Source organism: Sus scrofa, chromosome 9, assembly GCF_054392235.1.
Source record: "Sus scrofa isolate SSC_HxYL_T2T_F1_AM1 chromosome 9, Sscrofa_HxYL_maternal_Yorkshire_Landrace_v2.0, whole genome shotgun sequence".
Lineage (NCBI taxonomy): Eukaryota > Metazoa > Chordata > Mammalia > Artiodactyla > Suidae > Sus > Sus scrofa.
The window spans coordinates 474,992-491,745 of NC_139391.1; the positions used below are offsets into that span (position 1 = coordinate 474,992).

Sequence of the window (16,754 nt, forward strand, 5' to 3'; positions counted from 1 at the left end):
AACCTGCACCCTCACAGGGACAAGTTGGGTCCTTAAGCTGCTGAGCCGCAGTGGGCACTCCTGCTTGGTGTTTTCACTGTGACGTCATCACTGCAAGGTCCCCTCAGCAGACAGAGCTCGGAAATACATGTGTGCGTCGTGACCCCGCACATGGACACTTACTGTTTATTCCCTACATCCGTCCACTTCTGTGGACGTGAAAAACAGTGGGTCCCACGGGCAGGTCCGGTTCCGCGGCAGCACCTCGGGATTCACCCGACCTCCCTCTGGGCTTATTCATGCTCTTCCTCCAGCAGGGAGACACCTGACCCTCCTCATCTGCAGCGCAGGTGCCTGTTGGCTCCAGCCTGGGATCCACCTGAGGTGTTTACAGAATTACTGCTCCATAACCCTGAGGGGAACAGACGGAGGAGTAGGCTGCAGTATCCGTGCACAACGCTTTCTAGCCTCACAGCACCTGGTCAGGATCTTGTTTGTCAAAGTTACGCAGGCTGGTGCGTGGCTTCCACATCCTCGGCGTGCGTGTGTGGTTCACCGACAGCACGGAGAGGTTTTCGTTTCTCTCTGCGGTCCGTTTTTACCCCTCGCCTACCCCCGCCGCCCTGCTTCCTGGTTGGGGAGAGGGTGTGTGTGTGTGTGCGCACGTGCATGTACAGGCGTGTATGTAGCACATCCCCCCTGTTCTGAGGGTCGCAGCTGTAAAACCCCTGGGGGAGTGTCCTCTCTCCTCCTTTTTCTGTCCCCTTCCTCCTCGTTCTGCCCCTTCTTCCTCGCACCGCGGGCCTCGGAGCTCGGCAGTTTCTGGCTTTGCTTTCCTGTGTTGCTTTTGCACAACGTATGAGCAGCTTAGGAGGCTGAGTGGTAACTTGCATCCCGTAAAATCCCCCGACTCCGAGTACGTGTACAGATGGGGGATTCGGGGCAGGTTAGTGGAGTCGTGCAGTCATCGCGGAACAGAGTTCTCAAGCGCCTCCCTCACGGCAGTAAGGTCCTTGTCCCCAGCCCTAGGGGGTCACGAAACGTCCTGTCACTTGCGATTTGCCTCCTCTGGACATTTCCTATAAATGGAACTGTACAATATGTGATCTTTTGAGTTTGGCTTCTTTCACTTGGCCTTTTTTTTGGGGGGGGCCACACCTGCGGCATATGGAGGTTCCCAGGCCAGGGGTCGAATCAGAGCTGTACCCGCCGACCTACACCCCAGCCACAGCAACGCGGGATCTGAGCCGCGTCTATGACCTACCCCACAGCTCACGGCAACGCTGGGTCCTCAACGCACTGAGCAAGGCCAGGCATGGAACCCACATCCTCATGGAGACTAGTTGGGTTCATAACCCGCTGAGCCAGAACGGGAACTCCAGCATAATGGTTCTGAGGTTCATCCACCTTGTGTGCTGTTCTGGTGTTTCATTGCTTTTGTTAGTGGACTGGTATTTCGTGGATATTTGGGTTGTTTCTACTTTGGGGCTACTGTGAATGAAAATGTTGCCATGCACATTCACCTGTAGGTCTTTGCGTCTCTTGGCTATAGACCTAGGAATGGAACCTCTGGGTCAGGTGGTAAGCGTATGTTTACGTTTGCAAGGAACCGCCCAGGCACCTCCCGCAGTGACTCTGCCGTCTTGTATCACCACCAGCAATGCCCGAGGGTGCCCATCTCTCCACATCCTTGACAGCAGTTGCCATTGTCTGTCTTTTTAAAATTATAACTGTTCTAGGGAGTGTGAAGTGGTATCTCATAATTGTACTTTGTACTTCTTGAATAATTAATGATGTGCAGTTTTTATGCGTTTATTAGCCATTAACCTACTGCCCTTGGAAAAACGTCTGTTTCAATCTTTTGTCCGTTCTAACTGGGTTGTTTGTTGTGCTGTCGAGTTGCCCTTCCTCATCAGCCCTCGTAAGGCGCATGGCCTACAAATCTTTCCCACCAGCTCCTGACTTATTTTCTTGATGATGTCTTTTGAGGTTCAGATGCTTTGGATTTTCATAAAGTCCAATTTAGTAATTTTTAAACTCATAGATTGGGTGTTTGGTTTTTATCTAGTGTTGTACCTAAAAACTCTTTACCTAGCCCGAGGTCTCAAAGATTTTCTTGGAAAAGCTTCGTATTTTGTCCTAAAAGCTTTCTGGTTTTCCCTCTTACATTTAGGCCTCTGCTGCAAGTTGTGATTTTTGTGCATGGGGTAAGAGCCTAAATAAATCCTTTCTGCGCGTGGATATCCAGTTGTCTCCGCACCATTTGTTGAAGAGACTCTCATTTCTCCCAGTAAATTGCCTTAGCACTTTTGTCTAAAATGGAGTGGCCATCGACATAAGGGTTTGTTTCTAGACTCATGATTCTGTTCCAGTGGTCTGTGTGTCTGCCTCTGCCTGAAACACATTGTCTTGATAACTGCAGCTTTATGGTAAGTGAAAATCCTCCAGGTCTGTTCTTCTTTTGCAAAATATTTTGGCTCTGCTCAGTCTTCTGTGTTTCCATATAAAATGTCAAGTTCTGTTAAAAAAAAAAAAAAAAGGCATGCTGGAAATTTCATGTGTGTGTGTTTATATCCCGTTATGTTGAACATGAATGTAGTACAATACAGGTACTCTTTTGCATTTTGATTTTTAAAATACGTATTAGGACATGCGAAAAATCACCCCAAACCCATCATAGAGACCTTTCTTATTGTTTCTTCTTAATTTAAAAAATGTTGTAAAGTGTCCCACTGAGTAAACGTCCCCGAATTCTTCAGCTGCTTGCTGTGTGTGAGCTTTTCGGTTGCGCTCAGTGTTTGGGGATGACGGACGCGTCCGCGGATAACCTCACGCCTGTTTGCTCGCTGTCGGGGCAGCTGTGCCTTCAGGGTGGATGTCTGGAAGCGGGCGGCCGGTGGAGCGGTGAGTGCCTGTGTCCCCACCCCACGGGAGGAGCGCGGTTTGCTTCTGTGCGGCTCACGCTGTGCGGCTCGCTCCTGCTTTGTCCCCAGACGTCGCCGCGTGTGCGGAGGGACTCAGCGCAGGCTGTGTCCGCGACCCTTTGCACGCGCTTGTCCGGACGGTTTCACGCGGCTCACGAGGGCCGGGACTGTCTCGGTGAGAGGACGGCGGTTCTCCTTCACCCGCCTGCCGGCTGCTCCCTTTCTTTCCTTTGAAAAGCAAGAGTGGGATCAGAGGCCTGTGTTTTCGGGCTCCCCAGAAACCACGCTCCGCGACAGAAGACTAGGCGGGCCTTTGGTTTTCTGTGGCGGTTTGTGAGGGGAGAGTCCTCCCCCGTCCACGGAGGTGGGTGGACGTCGACCTCGCTGCTTCCTGACTTGGCGGCATTGACTCGTCCCCGCCAGCATCTTTGGTCCTAGGCGTTCCCGTCACGGCTCAGCGGTAGGGAACCCGACGAGTATCTGTGAGGATGCGGGTTCGACCCCTGGCCCTGCTCAGCGGGTTAAGGATCCAGCATTGCCACGGGCTGTGGTGTAGGTTGCACATGTGCCTTGGATCCTGCGTTGCTGTGGCTGTGGTGTAGGCTGGCAACTGTGGCTCTGATTCAACCCCTAGCCTGAGTGAGAACTTCCATATGCTGCAGGTGTGGCCCTAAAAAGACCAAAAAAAAAAAAAAAAAAAGTTTGGTCTTGGAGTAGAGGAGTCTTGACTTATAAGGATTTCTTTAGCCCTGTAAGTGTCTCGATTCCAGAAGCATGTAAAACTCCTTGTTCTGGAGAGTCCACATGTGTGCTTGCGTCTCAGCCAGGTCGGTCCCCCCTCCTTTTTCTTGAGAGAGAGGGCAGTTCAAACAGAAACCTTCCGTTAACCTCCTCCTGGCATCCGTGAAACCGAAACCTCTGTTGGCGGTGCAGTCTCTGGGTTAGGGACTGCAGACACCGTGTGCACGTGGCCCCTATGCCAGGAGTAAATCAGAATTTAAAATCAGCAAGCACTGGGGAGGCTGAGCGGTGGGAATCTTTGAGGACCAGCGCCTGGAAGGCAGGTGTTTGTGGTCTGTTTGCCCTTTAAGGCTGCTGTTCTCAGGGGACAGGAGGACATCACGAGAGACAGATGGCATCAGGTTCCTTTGGCACTTGTGACCCAGATCCTTCATGGGGTGGACCCACTGATGTCCACTTGGCTGACCAGGGAGCAGCTTGAGCTGGGCCCTGGCTCTGTGGGGACAGCGGGTCAGGAGCTTTCTTGCCCTGCAGTGGGAGTGGCCACTTGATCCAGTGCTTTGAGGTTGGCAGAAAAGTCATGAAATGAGTGCAGGCAGAACTTGCATCTTGAGCCCTGGGGTAGGAGAATATTTCCATTTGAGACTCAGCCCTGATGGGACCTTTACCGTGTCACCTGGAGCCCTGCCCACCTGTAGGCACTGTCCCTTCCTGCCTGTGCCCTGGGCCTTCCCACCTGCAGCTGTCAGCAGGGATGGCTGAGGGCTGGGGGTCACCGCTGCTCTGCAGACTTTCTAAAACATCAGCCCCGCAAAAAGGTGCATGAGAGAGACCGTCCTGAGAGCAGCCATCAATTGAGGTTAATGAAAAACCACAAAGAAAGAAAGAAAAAATCACATTTACTGTGTAATTGAGACCCATACAGTATGTTTGAGTTTTTAAAAACCATTTTCTGGCGGAAACCACTCATGCCCTTGACTAGCCAGTAACGGAGTTTGGAGGGCTTGTATCTGAGGGCGACCCAGTCGTCACAGTGGTGCTGCAACCCTCAGCCCGGGGACGCGGGCGCTTCCGAGGAACAACGACCATCTGAGAGGGACCTGGGCTGGGCTGGCGGGGCTCTGGAGCGTGGCCTGCCCAGGAATCCTGAGCCCTGAGGACACTGAGCTGACACTGACCCCTTTCCCCTCGGGGTCTGTCTGGAGGGGCTCAGGACTCTCTGAAGCGGGAGGCCTGAGAAAGTCAAGTGGCACATGGAGCAGAGCAGGCCCAGTGCACATAGAGGCTCCTCTGCCCTTTGGACTCAAAGAGCTGAGGCGCTTTGTGGCAAGAAAGGAGCTCAGCGCCCGAACTCTCAGGAGTGGCCGGCTCCTGCGTCCTCCGGGATTGCCTCCCCTGGCCCCTGACTGCACATCAGCCCCCGGCGGACCAGCCAGGGGACGCAGAGCGGGACTCCGCTGAGCTCGGGCCCTTAGCCTCCCAGACCCGGGTGCCTGGGAGCCTGGAGAACTGGGCACGGGTCCTGCCCACAGCGCACCCCACTCAGTGCCCGTTTACCGAATACCTGGGAGTGCCCCGTCGCTGCTAGGTGCTCAGCAGCCTCCCTTGAGACGTTTCAAAGGTCACCCCTGTCTTAGTCTCACACGGGACCAGCTCTCTCAGTGTCTCTGGAGGTGGGGTCCAGACGTCGGGGCTCTAACCTGCAGCCAGGGCTGCAGGACACCCTTGTACCGTCTGGGGACGCTCACCCGGCTCGAGACACCCTGGTGCCTCTGAACACACGTGCTTGGTGTGAATTCAGTCCAGGTGCATCGCTCGACTCCATGACACCTTTCTCAGGGCTTTGGAGGAAACAAACGGTGGGTCAGACACGGGGAGAGGTGGGGGGCTCGGAGGGGATTACCCCTTCGCTCAGAACCAGGCCAGGATTTGGTGTTTGGGCAGACCCGTCCCTGCTGCTCACCACAGTGTCACCGCGGAACCCGGAGGCCAGGTGTGTTCCACGCGGCTCACCCTCTGGCAGGTGCTCCTTCAGCCTTTGGCACAGAGAAGGGTGCTTTGTTGGGCTTCAGGGGATGTGGCTTGAGTCCCATCAGTTTGGAAAAGCAGCAGCAGGGTGTAGGAGGAACGCTTGGAACCAGATAACAGATATTTAAATGTGAATGAGCTTGTTACAGGAGCCAGTGAGAGGCAGGGGTGGGGTTGCGGAGGGGGGGGGGGAATCAAGGCTGGAGAAAATCAGTTGCTTTCCAATCAGCCTTCTCCTTGAGCCTCCAGACTCCTTCTGGGAGTTTCCTCGTCGTTAGCTCTGATGAGGCTATACTCTCCTGCTTGGTGGTTCATGCGTTGAATAGTTAATATGTGCTGTGGGTTCCAGGGCTACGCTAAATAAAACAGAAATCTCTGTTCTCACAGAGCTTGCAGTCTAGTGGAGATGGATGGGTAAAGGGTTTTGAGGACTCAAAAGGTGCAAAATAAGAAAAGCTTTTGAGGAATTCTCTTGTGGTGCAGCAGGCTAAGGATCCAGCATTGTCACTGCAGTGGCTCAGGTCACTGCTGTGGCACAGGTTTGATCCCTGGCCTGGGAAGTTCCACATGCTGAGCGTGTGGCCAAAAAAGGAGAAAAAAAAAAAAAAAAATGAGACTGCCTTGCAGTGAGCGTACAGATGCAGCGTGCTGGGGGTAGCATGTAGTCCAGTGGAAGGAAGACCCCGTCTCAGCCTGGAGGCAGAGCCCTGCCAAGGCGTGCCCCCTCTGCTCCGGGCTCCTCCTCTGCGGCTCCTGCTGTCTGCTGGCTCCTCCTGCTCCTCGTGTTCTCTCAGCTCTACTCCGGCCGTCTCGCTGCTTTCCCCTCTCTCTCCCCACACTCCTGCCTTGATTTTCCCATCTGTAGCCCCCTCTTTACCAGGACACGGCAGGTAAATGGTTCCCAAAGGTGTCTTTACAACGCCAGGTCAGGTTTCCCACAGCCCCGCTGGGCCAGGCCCCGGAGGTCACCACCTCACCCGCATCACCTCCCTGCCGTGCTGGGGACCAGCCACCTCTCCGCCCCCAGTTCTCTGCCCAGCCCTGGTCTCCCCCGTTTCTCGGCCACTCCCGCCGTGTCCACATGGCTCCCCGTCCCAGCCCCGTCTGTCTCTTCCGTCCCAGGCGTCTCCCCTGCCAGGCCCCGGCCTGCTCCCCGCTGGCGCCGGCCGTGGACTTTTCGGGCACAGGTGTCCTCTGCTCAGCTGCAGCCTGTTCTCCCAGCGCCGGGCGCCGACTGTGTCCCCCCTGCTCCAGGGCTTCCCAGCTGCCTCTCTGATGAAGCAGGAACCCTTTCCTGGGAGTCAGGGTCCTCCGAGGCGTGACCCGTCCACCGTCCCAGCTCTGTCTCCTGTCGCTCCACCGCACAGACTTGCTTCGCGGGCCTGGGTGGCCCCTGTTGTCCCGCGTCTTCGTGTCACCACCTTCGCTCTGCTCCTGCCTCCCGCCCTCTCCTGCCCGCCTGCCCGGCCCTGATTTGTGCTTGGGGACACCTGCGGGGTGCATCCTTCGCCAGCTCCCATCCCGATGCCCACGGATCAGGGATGCTCCCATCCCTTCTCTCACGCTCCTTGGACGGTTGTGTCCCTGCCTCTGCCCCAGGGCATGCTCCGGGAGGGCAGGGCTCTTCTCCTGTCTCCTCTGGCACCCAGCCTGGCAAGGGAATGCTCAGTAACTACTGAACGATTATCTGCGTCCATGGGGCGGGCCCATCCCAGGGACCCCCAGACCCACAAGGGCTGCTCCCCTGGGCTCCCCGGTGCTGGGGACCTGAAGAGGGGCCTGGTCTCTGCCTAGCAGGAGTCCCGTGGCTGCCAGGCGGGGCGGTGTGTGGGAGCGGAGGCTAAGCCTTCTCCCCTCCAGATGCGGACGAGTGCCTGCGGGACAACGGCGGCTGCCAGCACAGCTGCGTGAACCTCATGGGAAGCTACGAGTGTCGCTGCAAGGAGGGCTTTTTCCTGAGTGACAATCAGCACACGTGCATTCACCACTCAGAAGGTACCTCTGCTCTGCCGGGGTGGGGGGCACCCCTGAGAATCCCCCGGCCCCCCGTGACTCTGGGGAGGAACATGCAGGTGGAAAGCCCAGGCCGGGACGAGCAGGCGGGGCGTTCGGCTTCACCTGCCCCACCTGGCTCTGCAGACTCGCCCGTTCTCTGACGCCGATCGCTAAATGGACTGCATTTCCGACACGACCCGGGGTCTCAGGAGAGACCGCGGCCTCGAGTGTGAGCCCGCGGAGCCTGGGTGGCGGGACCGGCGGGAGCCTCCCTCCCGGCCTCGGCGATGCCTGTTTGCAGCCCTGGCTGGACCTGGCCCCCGTGTTCTGCGTTTTTGAATCTGAGCCTCGGGGTTCCAGCGGGGAGGCGGCCCCCCTCCCCAGATCGGGGGTCCCTGGCTGTGGTTTCCTCCTCTGACGGCTTCCGATGGCTCTGCTGGGAGTGTGTACTCACGCCTCTGCCGGTTCAGGGGCGTCTCGGGAGGGAGCGGCGTTAAACGCCTGAGGCCAGTCAGCCGCTTCTAAGTGGGCGACGGGCGTTTCGTTCTCCTCCGCTCCGTCTTCAGCCACAGACCCACATTTTGATGACTGCGCGTCCCCCGAGATTTCCTGTGCCTGTTTTTAAGGGACGCGCCCCAGATACTAGCCTGTTAACTCCTTTTGGCCTGTGATGCGTGCGCATTCTCGTAACTCACAAACGAGGTGCGTTTTAAGGTCTCCTACCACGTATCACAGATCTGTAGCGTTACTGTTTTAATCGTGGTTCTAGTGGCTTTTCAAGGGCTTCTTTGTGGGAAATGGTTTTCGCCTCATTTGCAGAGAATGATGTGGCTTCACCAGAAAGCCTGTGTAGGTACCGAGGGCGGCCAGAAAAGTGGGGAGTCCCCCGGCCTGCCCACCGTCCCTGGGTGAGCTGCGTGGGCACGGACCTGCCTCCAGTCAGGCCGGCTGCCGAGCTCGTGCAGGGGTGGCCCTTGAGTGAGTGGCACTTAGGTTTCACCGTCACTTTCCCGCCAGCTTCTCTGGATTCTTCTGTGAGCTCTGCGTCTGGTCAGAGGCTGACCTAAGAAGCCAGCAGCACGAATGACCCCATCTCAGGGCCTCTCCCATGTGGCTGCTCAAAGCCACTTCCTGGGAGGTCAGGTGGCTTTCTCTTCGGGTGGCAGGAGGGACGCGGGCCCGGTAGGTCCAGCTGGTGTGTGCCCACTCCCAGGATGGGGCCCACTGCTCCCGACGCCCTCACAGCGATTCCGGGCCTCTCTCACCCTCGCTCGGCCCGCTCCTGTCCCGCAAACCCCCAGACTGGCTACCGACACAGGCCCTCACAGCAGAAGTAAGTGCAGGAGCCGTCCATTCCTTTCCACAATCTGTGTTTTCTAAATTTGCTGCAGTTTAGACATTCTTAGAACCCCTGAAGAGTATTTAGAATGAGCGTATTTGTCTGGAGCTAAAAGCAAAATCCAAGAGTTTGAGTGTCTGGAAGCTTCCTGTGATTTTCTGCTGTTTCAGCCCGAGTGCTCGGCAAGGTCACGGCGAGGTTGGAGGCGGCTCCTCGGCCCCCTGCAGCCGAGGGTTTTTCCTCTTCAAACAGAGCCGTCTGCAAACAGCTTGCTTTAGGCTGTCCTCCTTGCTGTGCACGTGAAACCCTTAGAAACTGTGTTAAAATAGGCTTTCAAACCCACGGTCGATACCCTGAAAATGGTTGAAAGCAGGTGACCACTGCAAGCTGGCATTTTCTAGCGTTGCTGTTGTGGCTTTTAGTCATAATTTACCAAACGTTCTCTAATATAGGGCATCAAAAGGACAGGGCCCTAAAAGGACAAAAAAAAAAAAAAAAACAACAAACCCAAAACAAAAGCAGTGCCTCGATAGAGACAAGCTGGGTCATTAACTCACTGTACCACAGTAGAGATCCTAAAAGCTTATTTTTAAAAATTAAAAAATTTTTAAAAAATATTACCGCTCAAATAGTTTCATAATCAATTATAAAACTCGAGGAAGGAACGCAGAAACACCCAGAATTTTACGGCGCGACCGGTGGTTTTACCATCTCACATTCCTGCCGAGTCGTCGGCATGTGTGCGCAGCTTCTGCCTCTTCCTCTCAGCGCAGACATGCTCTCAGTTTCTTCATGAGAAAGTCAAATACAACTGCGGACCGGAGCGTAAAGGACACATGGCCTTTGCCTCTCCATTCCCTCTGCCAGGGGCGACCCCTTTCAGACTGAGGAACAGGTGGTTTTGTAGCTTTCTTTTCTTTCCTTTTTTCGGCCTGTTGTCAGTGTGTTTGTGCACAGTCGTTGTGCTTACTGGTTCACGTTGCCTTGACTGTGTGCAGAGCCGTCCCTCCCCTGCCTACTCTCCCTTCCCACTAATCCAGATGGAATCTGATGAGAAGCCCCGGCACACACAGCACGTGGAGTATTTGTGTCTGTGCTGCTCACAAAGGGCCACGGCATTTCCAAAAGTCCCAGCACTTCTGAGAGAGCAAAGCAGTAGTTTAGCATCTTTTGATCTAATTTCCTTTTTTCTTTTTTTTCATCTTTTTAGGGTCACAGACATGGCATATGGAATTCCCAGGCTAGGGGTCGAATTGGAGCTACCGCTGCCAGCCTGCACCACAGCCGAAGCAGTGCCAGATCCTTAACCCTCTGAGTGAAGCCGGGGATCGAACCCTCATCCTCATAGATGCCAGTCAGGTTCATTAACTGCTGAGCCACAGCAGGGGCTCCTAATTCCCTTTAAAGAGTGAAACTCTCCCCCCAGCCTCGCCTCCCTATCTTCCTGTATAATGTCGCCCAGACCTGTCACTCAGCATTTGCACAAGTCACACTGTGACCCCCTGTTTCCATGGACAGGGACATGGGCTGGGTCAAGGTTTTTCTTTTCTGCACAGCGCCAGGCACGAGCGAGGTGCTCAGATACTTCCTGAATAAAAGCGGAGTTCTTTTGCCGCAGACGCAGCCAGGGGAGCGGAAATCTCAGGGCTTTATGTGCCGATTCGTTTTCCTCTTAGTGACCTGTGGCCATGGAAACGGCGGATGCCAGCACTCCTGTGAGGACACGGCTGCAGGCCCAGAGTGTAGCTGCCACCCTCAGTCCGAGCTGCACGTGGATGGGAGGAGCTGCCCCGGTGAGCGGGGACCCTCCCGCCGGGTGGGGTCTGCTGGCCTGCTCACCCTAACCCAGCCCCAACACCAGCTGTTCTAGTGTTTAGGATCAGATGAAGGGAGTTTCCAGCGCCTTCGCCCTCAGACAGGTCCCCTGCCTCTTCGCACGTGGCAGTGGGACAAGTCCAGGCCGGGGTGGGGTCTCCCCTGTGAGACCCCGGCAAGCCCTTCCTCCTCCTCCAGACCAGCTGCTGCTGAAGCTGGTGTTCTGGAAGCTGGAACAGCACCTCCCAGGAGGCCAGGGCAGCGCAGCTCAGGCCTGCTGTTGGTGATGACAGGGCCTGACTGTCAGCAGGAGCCACAGTGTCCTGGTTCCGGCGGGGTGGTTGCCTGGCCCTCTGCCGGCTCCAGTGTAGAGGTTCCCTGACCCCAGGTGTTTCGTCCTGTAGACTAAGGGCTCTGGAGCGCACCTGAAGCTTGCATTCCCCGGTGTCTCTGGTCAGTACCATACAATAAAAACGTCTTTTCCATGTTCAGCGTTTCCTAAGGCTCCGTGGGCGTGTAACACGCCGTGCTTCCCACAGGGCCTGAGACCACCCGCTCCGTCCAGCGAGGTCTCACACCTCCCTCTGTCCTCGTGGCTGGATTTCCACAGACGTGGCCCTACAGTCTGGCGTGTTCAGTCTGAGATCTGTGCTCTTTGCATCTCTTGCAGAGCGACCGGACACTGCCCTGGAGGTGACAGAGGGCAGCGCCACATCCATGGCGGACGGGGATAAACGGGTGAAGCGGCGGCTGCTCATGGGTAGGCCCGTCACCCCCTCTCCCAGCCGTCACGTGTCCCTCTCCCTCCCCGACTGCCGGCCTCGGCCTGAAGTGGGGCCTACGTGCCCCCAGACCTGCCGGACCGGACTCAGCAGCGCTCGTCCAGCCTGGGGGGGGTCTGTTCTCCACACGCTGCTCCTTAGTCTCCATCCAGGACCCCTGGTCTTGCAGGAAGAGCGCTGCCCGGGGACCGTACTTGGAATAACCCAGGTGGCATCCTAGCACGGCCCCGAGCCTCCGTGTCCTGGTCCTCCTCTAAGACGGCTGTGACACAGTCGCCGGCTCCGGGTCCTCAGGGAGCTCAGCTGCGCCAATAACGTGCAGAAGTGCCCGCAGTGCCAGGCCTGGGGCTTGGAGGGTGGTCGGGGCATGAGACCCCCCTTCTGAGGAACCGTGACGAGAGGGGCCCTGGGGGTGGGCTCCGCTGAGCGTGGAGATTGGGCTGGGTCTCTGCCCACTGAGCCTTCTGCTTCGGCCTCAGCCCGTGTTGCTGGCAGGAGAGATGAGTGCGGGCGAGGGGTCTTGGCCGGGGGCAGAGGAAGGGCTGCCAGCCGAGCTGGTGGTGGCTGAGGGGGTGGGAGTGGGGTGGGTCCTTTGACATTGTTATTCTGGAGAAGGCTTGGCTTGACCTAAACAAGACTGACCCTCAGGCAGCTTAGAGATTTAACAGGTAGGGAACTAAGCCACTGGTTACCAGGCAGGTGAGGTTTCCCAGCTCTTTTCTGCCGTATTAAAGTTACTGTTTTTAATCGCCTTAAAAGAGTACGTATGAATAATATAAAATCCTTAAAAGCTTAATTAGTACTGTTAAGCTTGTAATGAAATACATCATTTCCTTGCCTCCTCACTTCCCACTTGCCAGAGGTGACAGTTTTCAGTTCTCTGAGTAGTTTCTCCTTTTCCCGACTCCCCACATCTAGGCTTCTTTGCTTTTTTGTTTCGTTTTGTTTGGTTTGTTGAGGGCCACCCCCAAGGCACGTGGAAGTCCCCCGGCTGGGGGTCGAATCGGAGCTACAGCTGCTGGCCTACACCACGGCCACAGAGACACGGGATCCGAGCCGGGTCTGTGGCCTCCACCACAGCTCATGACAACACCGGATCCTTCACCCACTGAGCGAGGCCAGGGATCAAACCTGCACCCTCACGGGTCCTGGTTGGATTCGTTTCTGCTGGGCCACGACTGGAACCGCCCCCTGCATTTCGGAATTTCGGAAAAGAGAAGCGTCTATGGTTATTTCTTGAGGTGTCAGTTTTCAATGCTGGCGTTTGACTTCCTGCCGTGAGGACTGAGTTGTAGCTCCCGCCAGGCCCCCTTCTCCAGTGCACACAGTGTAGTTTTATCACGATTTAAGTCCGCATGTGAGCTTACATACGGTGAATATCCAAGTATGACTCACCCTGTTTTTCCTTAGTTTTCTAAGGACCTCTAGCCAGTTTTTTTTTTTTTTTTTTTTTTTTTGTCTTTTTGTCTCCCACGGCATATGGAGGTTCCCAGGCTAGGGGTCGAATCGCAGCTGTAGCCGCCAGCCTACGCCAGAGCCACAGCAACGTGGGATCCAAGCCGCGTCTGCAACCTACACCACAGCTCATGGCAACGCCGGATCCTTAACCCACTGAGCAAGGGCAGGGATCGAACCTGCAACCTCATGGTTCCTAGTCAGATTCATTAACCACTACGCCACGACGGGAACTCCCGAATAATCTTTTTTTTTTTTTTTTTTTTTTTTTTGGTCTTTTTGTCATTTCTTGAGCCGCTCCCGCGGCATATGGAAGTTCCCAGGCTAGGGGTCTAATCGGAGCTGTAGCCACCGGCCTACGCCAGAGGGATCTGAGCTGCATCTGTAACCTACACCACAGCTCAGGGCAACACCGGATGGTTAACCCACTGAGCAAGGGCAGGGATCGACCCTGCAACCTCATGGTTCCTAGTCGGATTCCTTAACCACTGTGCCAAGACGGGAACTCCTAGCCAGTTCTTTTGCCACCTTCTGACAGTTCTCAAACCTTCGACAGTGCGTGCCTGTGTAGCAGGGAACGTATCAATTCCACTTCTTCTTGGACGAGTCTCCTGCGAGGCTTCCACCCGCTCCGGCGCCCCCTCCGGGCGTCTGTCCTCGTCACCCTGGCCCCTCCTCCCTCACATCCTGGGAAGTCCCTTCCCCACCTTCCTGGTTTGGGCGGAGAGCCTCTGTCTGCCCTCGGTGTTGACGTGGGGAGACACCACGCGAGGTTGTGAAATCTTGCCCACCTGCAAGTGCTGTTAGAGTCGGCCGCACCCTCGCCTGAGAATTGGGCTCAGCAGAGACTTCGGAGCTGGGAAGAGTGTTCCATCGAGTTTTCAAAAGTGCTCCGTCGTGTTGAGCACCCGGGCTCGTTGCGAGGGGTCTGCGGCGTGTTTATTCTGGATCCTTCACATGGAGCCGGGAACGCGCTCACTGGGGGTGTTGGGGTCGTCTTGTTGTCCCCGGTGATCTGAAATGTCACAGCACTGTCCCCGTGTGGGGTCTGTCGCACTGAGCACTCAGGAGGCCTTTTCAGCAGGGACGTTTGCGTCCCCGAGAAATTTTGTGCGGTTTTCTTTCGATAGTTTTCCTCTGCTCTGTCCCCGGAATTCCTGTTAGTGGCTGTTGGACTCCTGAATCCTCCTTACATTTTCTTCTCTTTTCTCGATGTTTTTGTTTTACTTCCTCGGAGATCTTTCTTTCTTTCTTTTTTTTTTCTTCTAATCCTCCCGTAGGGTTCTTTTAAAATTTTATCCTTTCATATTTTAATTTTTCATGGATTTTACTTTGGTCTCTTGTTGAGCAGGTTCCTAGCTCACTGATGCTTCTCTTACCTCCCTGAGGAAGTTAAGGATGAGATTTGCCAACTTGCCTGTTGTCCCCTGTGGTATCTCTGATTCCTCCAGGCTCCTTTCCTCCTGTTGCTTTGATTTGATGTGTTTATTTCACACCGGAGGCTTTCCTGAAATGTCTGACAGTTCGGGGCTGCCTTTGCCTGTTGAGTAGTGAAATACGGAAAGCCAGTTCGATGCTCTGCCAACGGGTGGGCTTTTTGCTCTGGGGACTAGGCAGTGGCTTAGAATGCCAGATGCCAGTGGCCGTAGGTCCTTGCCCTTGGGCGGTCAGTTCAGCCCGGGAAGAGTCCTTCACTCTCCTGCGGGGCCCTGGGAGCTGGGGAGGGGGTGGGGGGAGGCCTGAGATGCTCTCTTCACCTGGCAGCTCCTCCCCCTCCTCTGCTGTTGCTGGTGCCCTGAGTCTAACTCTTCCAGAGGGTGAATGTAGCCACAGTAGCCCAGGCAGGGGCTGTGGGCCTTGGGATGAAGATGGGACCTGGGGGCCTAGTTGCTACAGAGACTCTCAGGCAAGCGTCCTGTTTTCAACTCCATCCTCACCTCTGCCTCTGGGGTAACTTTGGTGTCTGCCTGGGAGTCTGCGGCTCCGGTGTGCTACTGCGTGTTGGTAACCCTGTGCCGAGTTGAACTGCTAAGGTTTAACTTTCTGCTGTATTTCTCCATTGACGTGCCACGTCCAGAAGATTTGACGTCTTTTGTCTATTGTTCTCTATTTTCTTTGTTCTTAAAGATGGATAATTTAAAAGATTTATTGCAGTTCCTGTTGCTGAGAACTTGAATAGTATCCATGAGGTTGTGGGTTCAATCTCTGGCCTCGCTCAGTGGGTTAAGGATCCGGTGTTGCCTTGAGCTGCAGTGTAGGTCACAGATGAGCCTCAGATCCTGCGTGGCTGTGGCTGTGGTATAGACCGGCAGCTGTAGCTCTGATTTGACCCCTAGCCTGGGAACTGCTATACACAGGTGTGGCCCTAAAAAGAAAAAAGAGGTTTACTCACACTCATTTTTAGAGAGGTTTGGGGGAATAGAAATGAGTCTCCACGTCCTATCTGTTGTCTGTCATATTGAATCAGAACTGAGTTTGTGCCCCAAGGCTTTGCAAAGAGGCAGCTATGGAAGTAAAACTAGTTTCTGGATGTCTGGATGCTAACAGCTGAATGCATCTCGAATAGCGTCTGTGTGCTGCTGGAATTATTCTGTGATTTGCAGAACTGGGCCGTTAGCTTGCTGTGCCTCATCTCTGCAGGCGCGGCTGATCTTTCTTGTAGCTGTGACAGGGCTCTGACAGGGGAGCTAAACTTCCAGGCCGAGGTGCTTGGCAATTGCAAGGAGGAAGTCGCGGGTCTGCTGCAGAGCTTGGGTGGGGTGGGCAGTGTGTACCCCCTCTTGCCTTTTCCCCCACGTGCCGTGGATAGAGGCGGGGCGGGGTGGAAGAAGGGACACCCCCTTTGTTCTGCATCCACCTCTAGGCTGCCAGGGTAGCAGCAACAGGACATTTTCGTGGCTTCAAATATGGCATAAAAGAAGCTGAGCAGGGTGGCAGAGGCATCTTCACCGCTCTGTCACCCTGCCAGGCTTCCCCAGGAGCTGTCACTTATTTGGGTGGTGCTCTCCCTGTAGCTCCCCCGCGGTGGCAGGGCCTGGGGTGGCTGCGAGGGCCCCACACGCTGCCCGACCTTCCGGGACTTGGGTCAGGCGACCCCCCGCACTGACCCCTTCCTCTGAAGGGAGCCGACTGGGCTTTCTGTCCTCCTGCAGAGACGTGTGCTGTTGGCAATGGAGGCTGCGATCGCACCTGTAAGGACACGGCGACCGGTGTTCGCTGCAGTTGTCCTATCGGCTTCACGCTCCAGCCGGACGGGAAGACCTGTAGAGGTAGCCGCGCTGCACGCCGCTCGCGCTCGCGTGTCGGGCGAAGGCGGCTCTGTCCCCCCTTCCTCCTGAGCGGCTCCAGATTTGCTTAGGATTCATACTGATCAAAAGGAAGCGTTCCTCCCCTGGGCGAGGAGAAGGTTATCATTGAGTAAGCTTAATTAGAACCACCTTGATTACACTAAGTGTTGAGAAGGTCAGCTTCTACAAGCATCTAATGATCCATTTCAGGCAGTGGCCTAATTAGAACAAAGCAGCTGTTCAGCATTCATGGGCGGGAGATAACATCATAACATCGTAAATAACAGCCTAGAGATGATTATATAAATAACAGCCGAGATTGTTATCCGGAGAGCTTAATGAATAACCTTATCGTTAACTGGTACCTCGAACAGAGACCCTCTGAGCTGCTAGCGGGGAAGAGTGCAGA

The 16,754-nt window shown here is 55.4% G+C and overlaps 1 protein-coding gene across 50 annotated transcripts in view; it reads left to right on the forward strand.

Moving 5' to 3' along the window:
• Nucleotides 1–16,754, forward strand: part of SCUBE2 (signal peptide, CUB domain and EGF like domain containing 2) — a 61,863-nt gene that overhangs the window by 5,599 nt on the left and 39,510 nt on the right. For 22 of the 50 annotated variants that reach the window (XR_014814423.1, XR_014814426.1, XR_014814424.1 and 19 more), the window contains 4 exons: nucleotides 7,533–7,667; nucleotides 10,683–10,799; nucleotides 11,492–11,581; nucleotides 16,211–16,327. The exons of 3 other annotated variants lie outside the window; for them this stretch is intronic. Coding sequence is in view for 26 of the 47 variants with exons in the window: in XM_084974736.1 (XP_084830862.1) it covers nucleotides 7,533–7,667; nucleotides 10,683–10,799; nucleotides 11,492–11,581; nucleotides 16,211–16,327 (459 nt within the window). In the remaining 21 variants the exon portion in view is untranslated. Of the gene's footprint in view, nucleotides 1–7,532; nucleotides 7,668–10,682; nucleotides 10,800–11,491; nucleotides 11,582–16,210; nucleotides 16,476–16,754 lie in introns of all 50 variants that reach the window. 25 more of the 50 variants (XR_014814427.1, XR_014814428.1, XR_014814436.1 and 22 more) reach the window with 3 other exon arrangements.